Source organism: Archocentrus centrarchus, chromosome 10 (genome assembly GCF_007364275.1).
Source record: "Archocentrus centrarchus isolate MPI-CPG fArcCen1 chromosome 10, fArcCen1, whole genome shotgun sequence".
In the NCBI taxonomy this organism is placed as follows: Eukaryota; Metazoa; Chordata; class Actinopteri; order Cichliformes; family Cichlidae; genus Archocentrus; species Archocentrus centrarchus.
Genome location: NC_044355.1, coordinates 22,009,604 through 22,027,331, shown reverse-complemented (window position 1 = coordinate 22,027,331; position 17,728 = coordinate 22,009,604). Strand labels below are relative to the sequence as shown.

General features: G+C 38.5%; 1 protein-coding gene across 1 annotated transcript; it reads left to right on the top strand.

Moving 5' to 3' along the window:
- The first annotated feature begins 4,932 nt into the window (after positions 1-4,932).
- Positions 4,933-17,728, top strand: cdhr2 (cadherin related family member 2). Its single transcript, XM_030739552.1, has 31 exons — positions 4,933-5,070; positions 6,167-6,223; positions 6,324-6,383; positions 6,493-6,632; positions 6,728-6,778; positions 6,855-6,944; positions 7,175-7,264; positions 7,360-7,482; positions 8,305-8,451; positions 8,709-8,784; positions 8,888-8,997; positions 10,329-10,538; positions 10,658-10,807; positions 10,942-11,103; positions 11,188-11,249; positions 11,357-11,600; positions 12,198-12,437; positions 12,538-12,607; positions 12,689-13,273; positions 13,435-13,506; positions 13,664-13,713; positions 13,796-13,947; positions 14,122-14,218; positions 14,405-14,493; positions 14,602-14,673; positions 14,871-15,006; positions 15,796-15,917; positions 15,999-16,112; positions 16,224-16,298; positions 16,613-16,652; positions 16,742-17,728. The coding sequence occupies exons 1-31, from the start codon at positions 5,061-5,063 to the stop codon at positions 16,889-16,891; spliced, it is 3,846 nt and encodes a 1,281-aa protein (XP_030595412.1). The 5' UTR covers positions 4,933-5,060; the 3' UTR covers positions 16,892-17,728.

Below are 17,728 nucleotides of genomic sequence, written 5' to 3'. Positions count from 1 at the left end.
GGAGCCACCTTTTCGTTTTGGAAGTGGCAGTCCAGCCCCGCGGCTGTTTTGGCTTTCTGCAGTTCCCTGTTACACCCCCATTTTTGCGTATTTCAAGAGCGGAGAGCGCACGGCGCGCTGCCATTTTTACCGTAATGGACAGAAAAAAGTGTGCCAGTCTGACTGGAAAGTTCAGGGTTTGTCTACATACGGCTTTTTATTTGCAAAGGGAAAAGGGGCAGCTTCGTCACCAAATTCATGAAAAAATACATACTTGATTGTATTAGTTGAGTAAGATACTGTTTCAAATAATAGTCATTAATTTTTTACTTAGCCTAAGGAATATTAGTCTGAGGACAAGCAACATTTACTATTAAAAGTAGTACTCATTATGGAAAAAGTTCCCCTGATATACCACTTTACAACATATGCAGTACTGTGCAAAAGTCTTGAGCCGCCCCTCATTTCTTTGTATTTTGCTAGGAAAATGAGAAATAGGTGCAGCAATTTATTGAAACGTGCAAACACACATGGAAGTACAGTATATAAGGCAAAAACAGAGTTTGTACAATTCTAATAAAAGCCAATATTTGGTATGACCACCTCTATTCTTCATCACAGCCTGTACTCTCAGGCAGCTTTCTTGCCATTTCTTTAAGTAGTCTTCGGGAATAGTTCTCTAGGCTTCTTGAAGGACATTCAAAGCTCTTCTTTAGATGTCGAGGCCTTTCTTTCTGTTCTCTGTCAAGATGATCGCACACTGCTTCAATAATGTTGCGGCCTGTGCTCTGGGCAGCCAATCCATAACTTATAGTGTTCCATTGTGTGTTTTTCTATCCAGGCTTTTACTGCAGTGGCAGTGTGTTTGGGATCATTATCATGTTGAAAAAAAAAGCCATTGCCAATCAGACACTTTTCAGATTGTCTTACATAGTGGATCAAATTGATGGTAATTTTCTACATTCATAATTCTATCTATTTTCACAATTTCCTCAACACCACTGGCTGAAGTGCAGCCACAAACCATGACAGAAAATCCACCATGTTTTACAGATGGCTGTAGACACTCACTGTTGTACCTCTCTCCTGACCTCCTCTGCACATGTTGATGATGATTTGAGCATCATCAACTTTGATGATCAACATCTTTGTTGGGGCAAAGATACAACCAAAGAAAGAGGAACAAATGGTGTGTTTTTGCCACAAGCTGTAACAAAGTGCCATTTAAAATGGGTTCTTTGCTAAACTGTAAAGTGTAAACACAACACTGATTCATTCCTTGATTTAAGTGCTTTTTTAATGCTTGAATGATTCAAAGGTTAGTAGCTTAACAAACAAACAAAATATCCTTTGGACTGAAAATGAGTAAAAAAGCAGCCAATGTCAAAAAAAGAGAGAGAAAACTTTGAAAGACCAGAAAGCCTGGAGAACTGTTGCTGAAGACCACTTTAAAAAAATTTACAGACAAACTAGCTCTTTGGAAGCAAAATATAAAGACAGGAGGGGTGGTTCAAGACTTTTATACATACTGTACATTGTACAGAATAAAAATAAGGTTTAGATACATGCAGTGGAGTCAAAAGTATATAACTCCCCCCATAGCTCTAGGGCAGCCATTCCCAAAGTCAAGAGTGCTTCAGCCCACTTAAAAACCAGAAAATCCCACGCGGCCCACCCAATCTTAAATCTTCCCTCAAATCATAAATACAAGAGAAAGTGACGTATTTCCTTGATATTTTTATTCAAAAAACATAAACAACACAGGCTGTTGGCTATAAATTTCAAATGCCTGGAGTGGTGGCATAGGGGAGAAGAAGAAGGTTCATCACTGAGAGGACCCTGGTTCAAATCCTCGGGCTGGCATCACTGTGGGTCCCTGAGCAAGCCCACCCCCCCAGGTTGCTCCCCGGGCGCCCTTTGGCTGCCCCCTGCTCCATGCTGTGCTGTGTGTACTACATACTCCATGTGTGTGATGGGTTAAATGCAGAGAATGAATTTCACTGCATGTATATGTATGTGACAAATAAGGCTCTTTCTTCTTCTGGTACCCAGTCATATGAAAAATGCTAATGCCAATATGTAACCCACCTTTTAGGTCAGAGTTATGAGTAATATCACAAGATAATCACCTCCTATTACCAGTTTTGAGTCACTTGTTATATTAATAAATAAATGTATATAAATATGTAACTATATACATACTTCAAACTGAATTTCTGTTATTACTGCGGTCCACCTGCAGTACCTTCGCGGCACACCAGGGGGCCCCCAGCCCACTCTTTGGGAATCAGTGCGCTAGGGAAATAGGTATAGGAATATAACTGCATGAAATCAGACCTGCTTTTCACCACTACACTGCATTAAAGCATGTGCAGGGTTGTTATAAAAGGAGACATGCATCCATCATGAAGAGCTGCCAAGTATTCTACAGGGACCAAAAGCTGTACTAATATTTACTCAATTTATGACTCCATTTGTGCAACACTGTAGAAAGAGGAACCCTTTCACTTAGAAACCATGAGCCACTACAGGGACTATTTTACACTGAGCCTTAGGCTTCTGTAGCCTATTATTCCTGTATGGGTTGGCTCCCTCCGATCAGGTCTGTGGGTGACTCAGAGCTCTCCAATGCTGGTCTAAACAGCAAAAAGTACAAGAGAGGAGAATTCCTGCTTATTAGCCACAAAACAACACTGCTGGTTGACCTTGCACCCACAGAACTATTCTCTGACTGTAGTTTCTGACTTATTTATTTATCACATCAGTGCTGCTTACCTGGATAACACAGACAACCCATATGCCTTTTCCCACTGTTTTTCCTTTTCTTTCTTTTTTTTTTTTAAATTTTAATATTCCCATCACATGTTTTTCTCCCTCCCTATCACATCAATCCTGGGCTTAACAGAAAGGAGCACACTCCCTCACAGGTCCCAGTTGGCTTTTAACCAGGACCGGAATGCAAAATTTTGGTTCACCTCAAGTGAACAGATAAGTTGGAATAACAATAAAAACTCCAGAATCCTTGAAAACCACACACACACACACACTCTCATGTGCATCTCCTAATCTCTGTACCAATTTCATCTTGCCTGCTTGTTTGTCCCTAAGTGTCCTGAATTTCTGGTCTGTCCTGTTCTGCATGTTGTCTTATTTTTAAAAATAAAGCTATATTTAAAAAAATACAAATATTCTCAGCCCTCAGAAAATTAAACAGAACACACTGTGGTACATCGATATTGGTTTTTGTGGAGGAAAAGAGTAGATTTTTAGATTTTTATCAACACATATAACGTCCTCGAACATTGGTGCCTCGGCACAGGTTCACGTTATTGACTGCTTTTCAGTAATTATGCCGTCCTTCTCGTTATACAATCAGAAGCTGGTTTGCACCATTTATCCTATCAGGAAATTATGATCTGAACTGTGTGGAACTAGAACACTCTGACCTAAGATCATTCTAGTTATTTTTATTTATTTTTTTATTATGTTTCTGTTTACTGGAATTGCTAAGGGCTTTATTATGTTCATATATTTCTATTGCTGGGTGGGGAGTGACAGCACTGTCTTATGTACTGTAAGTCATAAACCAAAGTCGAATTAGATAAGATTATTGAATCTAATTCTTTGGGATGTGTCATCTGTATCTCAGCTTAATCACTTTATGCAAGCATGGGAATTATAATATTGGTCTATATTTTTCTGTCTACCTTTGGTTGGTTTTTGGTTTGTTACGTGTTCAGCTAACTGAACTATGGCTAGTGTTTCTCTGTGGGAAACACTAGCCATAAGCTCTAAAATATGTCTTTCTTTAGTCACTGGTGTCAGTGACATACTGAGCATGGCCCCTGGTGATCCCTTGACTTCCTCTAGCACTACACTAGTAATACAACTAACCAGTGTTTTGATAATTACAGGTAAGCACCAGTAATTTTATCCAGAGGCTTAATAGTAGATCAGTGGTTTTAGGGATTGCGCTGCACACTCAAAAGTTCACAAGTTCCTATATAATTTCATGCCAGTTATGCCACTTTGATGTGAACTGAAGTAACCCATTACATTTCGAATCAATATAGTGACCGCAGTAAGCTTTTTAAAGAAGTTTGCTATCGAGGCTTGGTGGAAAGCTTTCTTTTTTGTTAAATAATTTTGTTTCATTTAGGGTTAAACTACACTCTAACAGGGTTTTGTTAAAAACAGGGTTTTCTTAAAGTAAACCACTGAATTAGTAATTTGCTTCCTGTTATGTTAGATATTACCACGAGTAACACACATCTTTAGGCTGAATTCTTTTTATTTGTTTTATAACAGAAATAAATAAGAATCTTGCTACAGTATAATATATATCAGGGATTTTATTTTCAGTAATAACCCCATTCTAAACACTTCATTTACTGGCATTTGGTTTCAGTCACAGTGAAGATGTCTAGTTGCTATGCTTTTCTTTCAAGGATAATAATGCCTCATTATGAATGAATCCGGTGGGTACAAGAGAACATAATCCTTTGTGTGCTACCCTTTAATGAGGAGGGCAGGATGGAGGGGTGGTGGAGCTTCACTGGGAAGAGCTCATTAGGGCCTGGAACTGTAGTTTATGGACAAGGCACCGACCCACTGATTGGTTCTGATGAGATGGATATTAGAAAGCCTTCTGGCTATACTGGGTTTTCCAAACATAAGCAAACAGAATAGTGTTGTTGCCATGACAGCAGAAGCACTCATTCAGACAAAAGGGCATTTCAGGTCCTTGTGGGGTTCTGGTTTGGACACTTGTGACACAACACAGCTCGGTGCCATTTATTCTTGCTGAGGAGCTTGTTTCTCAGTACTATCTGAACTTCAGCAGCCAGCGTAAAGCCATAGAAGTTGATCCACTTTACTTTTCTAATCAGCAAGCAGTTTTTTAAATTAAATTAAACTTTTTAACAAACAAACCAGGACGAGGAGTTAAGGGCTATCGTATTTGGTGGGCGTCACTCGTCCATGTTAATCATTTATATTTACTGCTGGTAGATGATAATCACTAGGAGAAACAAGAGTCAAAGGTCTCATCCAGACATCAGTGAAGGAGAAGCTCTCTGTGAATGGTGCCTGGTAAGTTTGACTGCTGCATTTTGAATTGACCTTTTTAGAGGATTACTATATTGATTTTACTTACTATATAATACTTTGATAATCAAAAAAGAAATACAGTAATTCTCAATTTGTGCAAACTCACGGTTGCTTTTAACATCAGAAACCTGAATTAAGATGAACACTTTTTTGGTCCTTTTCATTATAACAAAACTGAAACAAGTGGTACAACCCTTTAAAATCTTGGGAAGACCTTACATATTCACATAAAAGTTCCTTTATGAAACATTAGGGTTCCTTAAGCTTTTAAAAAGACAAATCAGAATTAAAAACTGTTAAAAAAAAAAAGAAAAAGAAAAAAGAAATTAATAAAAATTTTAAGGTGTCGATATAGTGGAGGTGAAAATCAACTAATCTGGTTTTATGGTTACCTAAAGCTTAACCCAAAGTTCCTAAAAAGGTTTTTAAAATATCAACATGAGGGTTTCTCTTTTCTAGTTAATATAAGACGGAGGGTAAAAATGTAAACAAATAAGATCTCATATTATAGAAACTTAAAAGGGGCTGCTGTGTTCTCTGGGTAAACGAAACTTAACAGGTGTTTTCACCACCTGCTACGTTGGTACCAATATGGGTGCGGCTGACAGTACAATGTTGCTGTTAAATTTCAACCTGCAAAAATCAAGGCAAGAGCCGTTTATTGCTCAGTGTCATTCAGTGTGTGATTCACCTTCACATTTTTCTGTTCCTTTGAAAAATGAATATCTGATTACTTCACACATGGTGATGACATTAAGTGGTTTTGTTGTTTTAGTCAAGATTTAAAGATTTGGGTCAGCCTCAGCTGGAATTTGTGGTTAGGCCTATTTAAATGCTATCATGCTAAACTACTAAGGTGAGCAGTATACCTGCTAAAAACCAGCATGGTAACATTGTCATTATGAACCTGTTAGCATGCTGCTAAGTTTGCTGCTATGTCTCATAAGTGTCATAGAAAAAAAAAATCATCATCTCTCTGCCTGTTGACTGTCTTGAAGTTTTTATCAATTCAAGTTGGGATTAAGAACAAAAATGAAACATTTGCTACTTTTACGAAATTTTCTCTTTTCATTTGCAGGCATGGAGGGGATCACAGGAAGTATACTATTATTGTGCCTGGTTGGCGTAATTAACGGTATGCATTCATTTGATGTAATTGTGTGTGTGTGTTTTTTTGTATTTTTTCAAATGGCATCTTTACATCAAAATTTAACAAACAAATGTTGTTTCTACAGCCAATATGAGTCCTGAAATCACCACTTTTGTTTACAACGTGTGTGAAGACACCCCTGTCGGTATGTTAAAATATTTTTCAAACTTTCAGCTCTTCTTTTTTTTGCAAATTTGTGATGTTATGTCTCTTTTGCCCACATTTTATATGTTCCCATGGTGTTGTTTTTACAGGTCAAACTGCATTTACTATAGCTGCAACGGATAAAGAAAATGACCCGCTGACTTTCTTGCTCTTCGGGCCCAATGCTCCATACTTCAGTGTTGAAGAAAATACAGGGGTCGTAACTATTGCGAGGAATCTTGATAGAGAGGTGTGGTGTGGTAGAAGTACAGTAGAGACCTTTTATTGGAAACAACTTTGGTTAAGCATATTCACGTATAATACTTTATCAATTATGTCTTCTAGGCTTTTCAAGTGTTGGACGTTGGAGCTACAGTTTCTGATGGCTTTAATCCTGTGAGTGACATTCAACTTAGTTATTATTTTATTTCAGCCTGTTCATTATATTCACAGAGTGCATTGTGTCTTTCAGACATCCAGACAGTTAACTATAATATTAGGAGATGCCAACGACAACGCACCCTTTTTTGAGAGTATTTCTTATGACAAAACAGTCGCAGAAGTAAGTCAAATATACTTTAAATTAATAATTCTACAAATAATTTTATGAGTTTTTTCTACTACAGTGTGGTACCTTGTCAATAAAGAAAAAATGTCCATTTAATCATTTACTCCATGTTGCTGTGAGAGGGAAGCATTCATTAGTCCATTAATCAAAGGGTAAAAATAAGCTCACTCATTTGTTTACTAACAGAATCATTTCTGTGTTGAAATTTTAATCCAACTCAACAGAACACTCCTGTAGGTACATCTTTGTTTCAAGCGCATGCCACTGAGGCTGATATGGGAACTGCTGGCATTGTTACATATGCCATCACTGAAGTAAGCTTCCTTTGCAAAGCATAAAATAAATAATAATAATAGTGAGTGCAGATTTTCCCTGAAACTGTAAAGCACCATTTCCATTGTTTTTCTAGGTAATCCCAGAAGAAGAACCTACTCCCTTCAGCATTGCACGAGAGAGTGGTGTGGTCACACTGAGCAGGCCTCTGAATTATACCTCACTGAGTACTTTCTATCGACTGAAGATTAATGCCAGTGTAAGTATGATTATGACTGTTTAAACATGCATTGTCTCATGATACTAATTGTACTTAATGAAAAGTTTAACTAGCAAGGTGATTCTTGAGGTTCTTCAAAGCAAAAGTTTTCACTTTGGGAATTACTCTTGTTGAGAATTTTTCAGTTGGTTAGCTATGTTTAACAAAGGTACACAGATATCGTGGCTCAGTCAAAGTCTTTTGTTGGTTTCTTACTAGAATTCACAAGGTTGCAGCTCCTGGTCACAAAAATATCCCTCACCGCTGTAAAACCACAACATATTGTTTTTACACTTTGGTTTTGTATATACAAAGTATAAGAAGTATACTGAGTCAGCGACCTTTAGATTGACAGGTTGGCAGATTTAGTGACCTTTAGACTGTTACTGGTTTAATCAGAACCAGGCGAGCGGTTTCATTCTGCTTTAATTCTTTAAGCCACCTCTGGGCTTAATACTGAACAGATATAAGAGTGGCATCATTTTTCTTGTGTAACTTAGATTGGGCCTTTTTCCAGAGAAATTAATTAATGTTCATTATTAAATTAATACTGTGCAGGTGATTTTTACATTTGATTTTTGCTGACTGCATTTGCTTGTTCTAACAGTAATTGAGTTTTTTTTCACACATTGTGTTTGTCTTTTGTAATTTGACAGTGAATAACAATGTTTCTGCATGTTTGAGTTTAGGTGTTATGTTTATTAGTAATATAATCTGTTATAATGTAGTTTAGACATATATTTGCCAGTAATGACCATTAACGTGCTGCCAATATTTATAAAAGGTAATTAAATAAAAGTGATTTTGTGTGTCTTCTAACAGGATGGTGGAGGCAAATGCTATTTTCCTGACACAATTTATTTGTCAAGCATTGTTTACGCCTTCATTACTGTTGAGGACGTCCCAGATCTTGATCCTCAGTTCATCGGTGTTCCCTATATTGCGAATGTTAAAGAGAATTCACCTGTGGTGAGTGCTGATGGACTTTATTCACTGTGCTGCTGAACTTCACTGATGATTTCAGAGTTATTGTAAGGAAAATGAATATGCCAATGTAATATATGACCCAGTGTAGTCAGTGCATACACTGACTGTTACAAGTTTGTTGTGATATTATGGCAGAAATCTAAAGGCACTGAACCTGCTTTGAGTTGTCACATTATTTATGCGCATAAAAAGACTTTTAAATGCTTTTAGTTTAATATAAATTTTCTGTCCTTTACCAGGACACTTCTGTGCTTAAAGTGACTGCTGTAGACCAAGACAGAGGAGTCAATGATGAAATTATCTACAGCATTGAAGGTAAGCTACAGGACTTTAGGTCAGAACAATTTGTTGTTTTTAATTTAATTTAATTTAAATTTGTGAGTGGCAGTGTAAAAACATTTACCACTTTATTTTACAGATTCCACTGAAGATGGCCTGTTTAAGATTTCAAGCAGTGATGGCATCATATCAATACTGTCAGCAATTGACAGAGAAGCTTTTGGTGACACTGTAACCCTGACTGTGAAGGTACATACATTACATTTTATACAGCAGTTTCCTTCTCTCTGTGTAAGTTACTGCAGTAAAATTGTCCATTAGTACCAACTAAAGTTATGAATATGTCCCGTCTCACTGAAACTCATACAGATTACAGTATATTACAGCTTCATTGTGAGCAAATTTTGCTTTCTGACACTTTTTAATCCCTCTATTTTTAGTATTTTTTTCTACATATCATGATTTAAAGGAATAGTGCCACATTTTATCAGGTGTGAACACAGAACAATACCGCTCCCTAGTGTTAATATGAAGCATGAACCCGAAGGTATAAAATTGTCTCATCTTAAAAACGAAAGATACAATGGTTGCAGGTCTCTGTTCAGCACCAAAAACTTCCACCTGCCACACAGAACATCAAACACACAGCTTCTTGTAGAACCACAACTCAAACAAACATAAAATAAGCAACTTTAAAATGTGATAAAATCATTTTGAAGGTTCTGGAAGACAACTCTTCAGACTCCCTGTAATAATAACGATGCTCAAAAGTTCAAAAATCCTTTTACTTTATCATTATTATTTTTTTAGATTATTTAGTTTGCACAACAATAATGAGGAGAGATCATTTGGAAGAAGTGAACATGATTTACTGATAAGAAATTAAATTAAGCTAATTGGCGATTAGACTCCGATGGCCCATCGAGGCAGAAGGGAATCCCATTGGTGATAGGAATTTGGGCAGGCCACCCTGGAGTCTAGATGCTGGTGGTGATTGAGACCAAGACAGAGGCTTGGAAGGAGCTCCCGGGTGGTGAAAGGGAGGTGGTGGTTTGCACGAATGTTTCTGAAATGGAGAATGACAGATGAACAGTGATATTTAAAGCACGGTGAGCGGAAGCTGATTGGCTCCAGGAAGGCGGGCAGAAAGATGATTGGACTAGAAGTGATGAAGTCAGCACTGAGTTTGACAGCATGGTAAAGTGTAAATGATTGTAAAATAGAGAAGCAGCCAAACACCCAGGAAAGTAGGCACATGAGTGATTACAGATCTCCCTTAGCAAACTTAAGATTCATTTTGCATCAAAGTTAGAAAGTTGCAGTATTTTTGAAGGTATTTACATTGACCTTGAAGAACACATTTAGAAAACAGATGGGATTTGGTGTGAGCAGGATGGGAGGCTGAGCACAGGGCCGCTGACAACAGAGAGCAGATGCTGTCATGGTGGAATGTCATGGAGGACCAGTGTATAGGAACAACTTCGCAATGATGCAGGAAAAGAAAATACATAAACAAGAAACATTTATGTACTTATGAAAAATATTGAGATAGTTTTGAATTTTATTCTGCCCTGTTTAAGGCCACTGAGTCTAAAGAAAACATCCATGGGATCCGTGCCAGCGTCACAACAGAGGTGCAGATCAACATCCTTGATGTGAATGACAACAAGCCAGAGTTTTACAAGTGTGGAGAGTCAGAATGTGTGAAAGCAACTCAGTTCACTGGAGAGGTCTTGGAGCACTCACTGGGGTCTGTTAACATCAACATGACTGTCAAAGACCCAGACAAGGTGAGAAAAAAGCCCGTTCATCACCTACAAGGTGAAGGTCTTTATTCTACTAATAATATTAGACAATCTCTGAGTATCATTAATGATCAGGCATAAACCTTTGTACTGGGATTTTACAGATTTCCACCACTGAGCTAAGCCTGGAGGGAGAGGACAAGGCCGTGTTTTCTGTGGAGCCTTCATCTACCATAGTAGATAGCATCGTTCAGCTCATGATCAGACAGCCTGAAAATCTGGATTTTGAAGAAAAACAGCAAATGATTCTACAGGTTAAAAAAAAAAAAAAAAAGAGAAAAAATACATTAAAATAAGCCAGATATAAACCTGTAACATCGTTCATGTTTGTGACTTTTAAAGTTCCTTCCAAGTCTGATGTATGATGCATGATCTTGTCATGGTGCAGGTGATTGCTGTAGATAAAGATGATCCCACCTTCCGCTCCACTGCTGAAGTAACTATAAACATTAAGGATGACAATGACAACAGTCCAACGTTCCAAGAGGACACATATAAGTTAGAGGTGCCAGAGCATTCTCTCCCTGGGACAATACTGGCCACAATCACAGTAAGTCCTTAGCAATCTGAATTCTCAGAGCTCGAGCTTTTATTCTTTTATTTGAGAAACTTGCACATTTTTTTTTTCTTTCAGGCAGATGATCCAGACACAATGGATCAAGGCAACCTGACATACAAACTTCTTCCTGACAGCATGTACGTCTTCACTTGTGCCATGTTGCAGTAATTCTTTGTTTTTTACCGCAGCTGCTGTCTATGTCTTGTACACAGCACCACACCAACAGTCTGCGCCTCTGTTTCAGATTGGCCTATTTTGATGTGAAGTCACATACGGGGGAAGTTTATGTGAAAGACTCAACTCTCCTGGATCGTGAGGCCAGATCCCTGTATACGGTGACTCTGCAGGCCAGAGACACAGATGGCAAGCCTGGCTCCACGCTACTGGAGATCACAGTGACCGACATCAATGACCAGCGTCCAGTCATGAACAGAGACTCTTATGTGGCTTTTATTAAAGAGGGTGAACAGCTTGAATTGACAATAGAGGTAAAGTGTGACAGGGTGAGAAATAAGGCAATAGCCATCAAGTCAAGGCAGTTTTAACTTTGGGAATAAAAATCTGCAACAAAGCTGGGAATCTCTTCTATGGGAAAAAGACAAATAATAGATGTAGTGCTTGTATCATCACCGTTTTATCAATATTCAGTGCTGACTTTGTCTTCAGCTCAGCAGTATGTTCAGTCAGTGCTTTTCCTTCAGTTTAGTAGAGTCTATAGGAGCACTGCTTATGCTAAGGTTATTAATAGCTCAGCTAATGGTGACAGAGTTGTCACTCTGTGTCGGAATAACTGTGAATAACAGCTGAGCTGATAAAGGCACCACCACTGTCTGGGAGGAATTTATTGCTTAGAGGCATCGACCTGCCATGCAGACATTTATTTATCGCTTCTACTTTGAAAAACATGGAAGACACAAACGTGTGCTTGGTATAAACTAAACTAAAACTCTAGTAAATTTCATTTGGCCAGATTCCATTAACATTTTGTATTGTTATTATGCAGCAAAATTAAATGGAAAATGCTTTTGATGCTTTTGTTGCATCTTCTTAAAAAGTCTCTCTTCTGATGTTCCTGCTTTGGACAGGCTACTGATGCAGATGAACCCAATACTGAAAACAGCCAAATTGTGTATGCAATCGTGCCGAGTGAGTACAGTAAAAACTTCACCATAGACCCTAACACCGGTGTGTTAAGAAACAGTGTCCCACTGGATCGTGAGGCCTTGGATCCAGAGCTGGAAGGGAAGATTGTACTCGAAGTGACTGCTACTGACAAGGGCACTCCCCCGCTGTCCACCAACGCCACAGTTACCATTAATATACAGGTAGGTATTTTAGCAAACCAACAGTACCAAGGTACAACAGATGGTGTAAATCCTTATGCAACTGATTAACTCCCATTGTTTCTTTTTTGATGCATTCCAGGATGTCAATGATAATGCACCAAAATTTGATGCCCCATCTTACAAATTCTCTGTTAGAGAAGGAGAAAAAGGCAAGTATTTCACATTGCAAAATGTTTGAAGTGTTTACAACTGCATATTGCGGTTCTGATTCATATTTTTCATTCATTCAGGTGTATTTGTTGGCTCTGTTCAAGCTGAGGATTTGGACCAAACAGCAGAGTTTAATCGCATCTCTTTCAGCATCATCGAGGGGAGCTTTGGGAGCTTCATCATTCGAACCTTTCCTGCCACAAAAGGTTACATGGGAAACATCACTGTGGACCCAGATGTTGAGCTGGACTATGAGAGTGGCGGAAAAACTTTTAATATGAAGGTACAGGCGGCAGATCTGGAGGAGAAGAAAGCTGTAGTGATGGTAGATGTAGATGTACTGGACGTGAACGATGAGAGGCCCGAGTTCAAGCCAATATCACCTGTGAAAGTGAGGGAGAACACCACAATTACTGAGGCCATTGGGAAATTCGAAGCACATGACATAGATGAGAACCATTCTCTGGTCTACGAGCTGGTATCCGTCACATGCATATGTAACAACACTCTAGAATCCTGCAACTGGTTTATCCTGGATCCAACGGGAGAGGTTAGGGTCAACCCTGAGGCCAGTGTGGATTATGAAAAATGCAACCAGGCAATTGTGGAGGCTCAGGTGGTGGACGAGTACACAGAGAAGGGAGAGAACAACAGCGCAACAACAGGTCAGCACTGGGTTGTTGTTGATATTAAAAGCATGAGAACACAAAGTAAAAGCAGCCACAGCATAATGATAAAAGCACAAACATAGAGACATCACAGACATTAAAACACACGGCTCACATAGAAATTAGATTCACTGTGATTTTTCTTTTGATCATTTCAGGCCAAATGGTGATCAACATTGAAGACATCAATGACAATGCCCCAGAATTCATTTACTCAGATGCTGTGTTTTGTGAGTGTTCATCTCAGAGCAAATACATTTCAAGAATCTTTTGCGCGAGCGGAAAAAATGTCACAAATTTATGGCAACGTTTTGCCCGTTTTGTCTCTCAATTGATCAAAGCAGGTATGTCGTGAATCCAACACTAATTTCTCTTCTTACTCTTTAGTTGTGGTGTCAGAAAGTGCAAATAAAGGAACATCGGTCGCAGGAGTCACCGTGAGTATGACTGGAAAACAAACATCCGTCACCCAACATCCGACATCCGACACTCAACATTCTTCTTCTTCCTATCTTTCAGGCCACAGATCGTGACACTGGCAAATACAGTGAGATTGAGTTTGAAGTGGCAAATGTCAAATTTAAAAACACTGATGATAAAATAAGTGACATAGGGATACTGTTCGAGGCTAAGACCACACAGCAAAAGGACCTTTATGCTGGGATTATTCAGTGAGTACAGTTATCTCTTACAGCCATATCTCAGTCTGCTCTAATAATGTGTTGGTGTTTACTCTTGCACTCTTAGATTTAGATTTATATTTTGACAGGGTTGATAGGAATCTCTGCACATGTTGTTTTCTTTATCATATTTTTATGGGCCTACTTTTCATCAACTATCCACAGAACTACAGAGGGGCTTGATATGAAGCTGAAAGGGACATATTTAGTAAATGTCACTGCGACCGATGGTGGTGGCCTCTCCTCTAGCACCGTACTGGATGTAAGTGATGGACATCACTGGATTTACACGCCCTGTACTGTAAACTCCAAACAGGCTGTAAAGAGCAATTGTTCTGAGTCGTGCACCCAAATCTTGTATGCTTGTACATGCAATGACAATAAAGGAATCTTGAATCTTGAAAACATTCAGCATGTGCTAATTTTCCTGTTCTTTTTAATATTGCAGATTTTCATAGTTGATCAGTCCTACAAAGTTGAACTCATATTTTCAACTTCTGACATTGAGGTTAAAAAAAAGCTCCCTGAAATCAAAAGGTAAAGTCTGAATCATTAGTAAAGATTGACTCTGGTCTAATTTGCTCATTTTCATTCAGTCATCACTTAAATCTACCCCCCCCCCCCCCTCATCTGGGACTCTTCCAGAGCACTTATGAGTGCCACTAAGGCTGCTGTTGAGATTGCTTCTATTGCTTCTGACAACAGTGAAACATCCAGGTAAGCTCCTTCCACATCTCCTGGTTGCTGCAGGTAGGAACTCCAAAATAATCTTTAACTTTTAATTTGTATGCTGTTATTTTTCACTAGGTGGTGGCATTGCACCTGGAGACAGAATGAGGATCAGTTATTGACGAAATGAAGGAACAGCTAAAATACTCAAATTTGTGTGTGTTTTTTTTTCATGCTTCTCTCAGGGCTGCAGAGAAAACCGTTGTAATAGCATACTTTGTCTATGCCAATGGAACGGCCCTTACCTCTACTCAAGTGGAAATAATGCTCTCTAATCCTGAACACTATCCTTTACTGATAGAGCTTGGGCTAGATAACATTGTAAGTACAGTTTTATTTTCTGAATGCAGCAAAAGCACACAAAACACATTTTTAAACACCTGCTGTTTTTCTTTTATATCTTCTTCATCTTTTTTTCACCTTCTTTTGCTCATTAGCCAGTGGTGGGCCTTTTGCCAGTGGTGGGCCTTACACTAGTAGAAAGTGTTTTAGACTTGGCACAGTGGTTGGGGAACAGTCCACCGATTCTTTTCACCGAGTCTGCTCCACAAGCACTCTGGCACCACCAGCAGGTCAAATTGTGGGTTAGGAGTCATAAATATGCCGTGTCTAATAACCACTGATGCTTTTGCCTCAATTAAATGCTGCAGAATTCCTGACACGTGATCTTCAGAATAAGTCTCACCAAATTTCAGATGGATTTTAGCTTTTTGTCAGTAATGCCCATTCCAAAGAAAAAAAAAGGCAAGAGAGATACCAATTGGAAAAGACATTTTCCAAACCTGCCTTGAGACATTCTGAGCTAAAGACATTAAAAATACACTAACGCATATTGGCTTGCGCCTTCTTCAGGGTGTATGGCTTTTATTACTTTTTCAAACCTGCCTCTTTCCATTTTTCTTATTGCTATGTTTCCCGTCCACTGGTGGCTTGAGGGATAACAGGAGTGCTCCTGTTGATTCCTTTTACAAAATAATTTATTGCAGATAAGTAAGATGTCTGATCATAATTAAAACCTGTGTTAGAATTGTGTAGTTAGAGTAAATTGAATTAAAGGAGAAAAAATTATGATGTACGTATAATATTCTAAACCTGAAACTTCTACTTCAGGGGGAACCTCCTGTGGAAGAAAAAAAGGTGGACACCGTGAAGTTCGTCCTGCTGGGGATGGTGGCAGGCCTTGTCATTGTGCTGGCTGTCCTCACGACTTCAATTCTGTGCACTCGCAGAAAGTAAGAAAATGTGGTACCTATGAGTTAAAACTTCTATCAACAGCAATCTGTGTACTAACCAACCATCATTCCACACTACAGCTACAGAAGGAAGCTGAAGGCCGCTAAAGCCGCCAACTCCGCATCCATGGTGAATTCTGACAACCAGAAAGGTGGTCCTGTGGTACCTGGAACCAACAAGTACACCATGGAGGGGTGAGGAGGCAAAATCATTAACAAGACAAATGAAAGAAACAATCATACAACACATAATTTGGTAACACATAGTTTGTTTACCTTCTGACTTCTATCATCTCTCTCTGACAGCGCCAATCCTGTGCTTAACCTCAACATTGACACAGGCATAGACTTAGATAGCAGCTCGGATGACGACAAAGTCAGGTAAAACAAAAGACACCTTCTCTGTAAATCTCTCCACTGTTGACAGAGAGCAGTTACTTGCTCGATCAGTACAGATTAATGAGGTGGCTCTCAAAGACACGCAGCTGTGCTCACCACTCTGTAGCTGTGCTGGTTAATACACTGGGATGATTTCCAGGTGAACATTTTGTGACAGCGTGCTGGCTTTCTGCTTCCAGCGATACCATGTGAGCTTTGTTTTTAAATCAAAAACCCTGAAATGATCATTTGTGCATATCATCTGTTTCTCTCGCTCTCTCTCTCTCTCTCTTTTTTTTTCTTTTTTCCTCTCACAGCCATCTAAGCTTAAACTCTGTGGACATGAAATCTGACATGGTGAGTTCATATTCTGAAGTGCATCTTTATTTGTACTTATGATTATTAGAATATGATCTAATTATGAAACTTTGTGTGCTGTGCATCAGAGTATGATTCAGGAAGAGGATGAAGACGACGGGCCGCCAGAGTACATTGAGCCTTTGGGTGCAGCACTGGCCCAATTTTCCCCAAAGAAAACCACTGACAACCCTCTCATGGGTTACAGTAACCCTGTGTTTGACACCACAGACTTGTAATGTAAATAATGAAGGCCAGATGCATCAGATGGGCAAATGTGGCTTCTTTGTAATCAGGCTAACCAAATCAAACACTTTCTTTACAGCACTAGATGAAGATCTCATCTTCAAATGGCCTTCTCTGTTTTTCAGGGTTCTTAAAGCCATGAATTATTTTATCCTTTACAAGCATAAAACTAAACCAAAAGGGGATATGCTACTCTGAGAAATGATGTAATGATAAAAAATAAGTGTATAGATCTCATGGATTTTTCACTTTTAACTCTGTTTTTAGTCGGAGAGCTGAACTATGTAAATTGCCTCTTTGCTGGAGCTTCATATTTTGTACATAGATATGAGAGTGAAATCAATATTCTCACCTAAAAACATCAAACTCTTCAATTTGCTTTCTATATTCAGTATTAAAAAATAATAATAATAAAGGCGAGTAGCAGCAGTTAAACACATAAAACTCTTGCTTGATGCACATGTGAATCACTTTATTTTTGTTAATATATTAAGCAGTGGTTTAAAAATTGAATGAATTGCTTTTGAAGTAAAATGTATTATAAGATATGCCAACACATAAATCAAAAAAAAAAGAAAAAAGAGACAAATTCAAAAATGTTGCATAATGTCAGCGTATGAATGAAATTCTTATTTATAACTATGTGTCTGCCAAAATCTGTCTTGCATGTTTCATTTGTCATTGTTTTGCTATGAAATTTTTGATTCAGGAGAAAAACAACAAACAAAAAATAAAAATAAAAACAGCAAACTCATGCAGAGTGACTTCTAACAAGCAGCAGATTGAAAAAGATTATTCACTGTTTACTGACACCTAAATGAATGTAACAC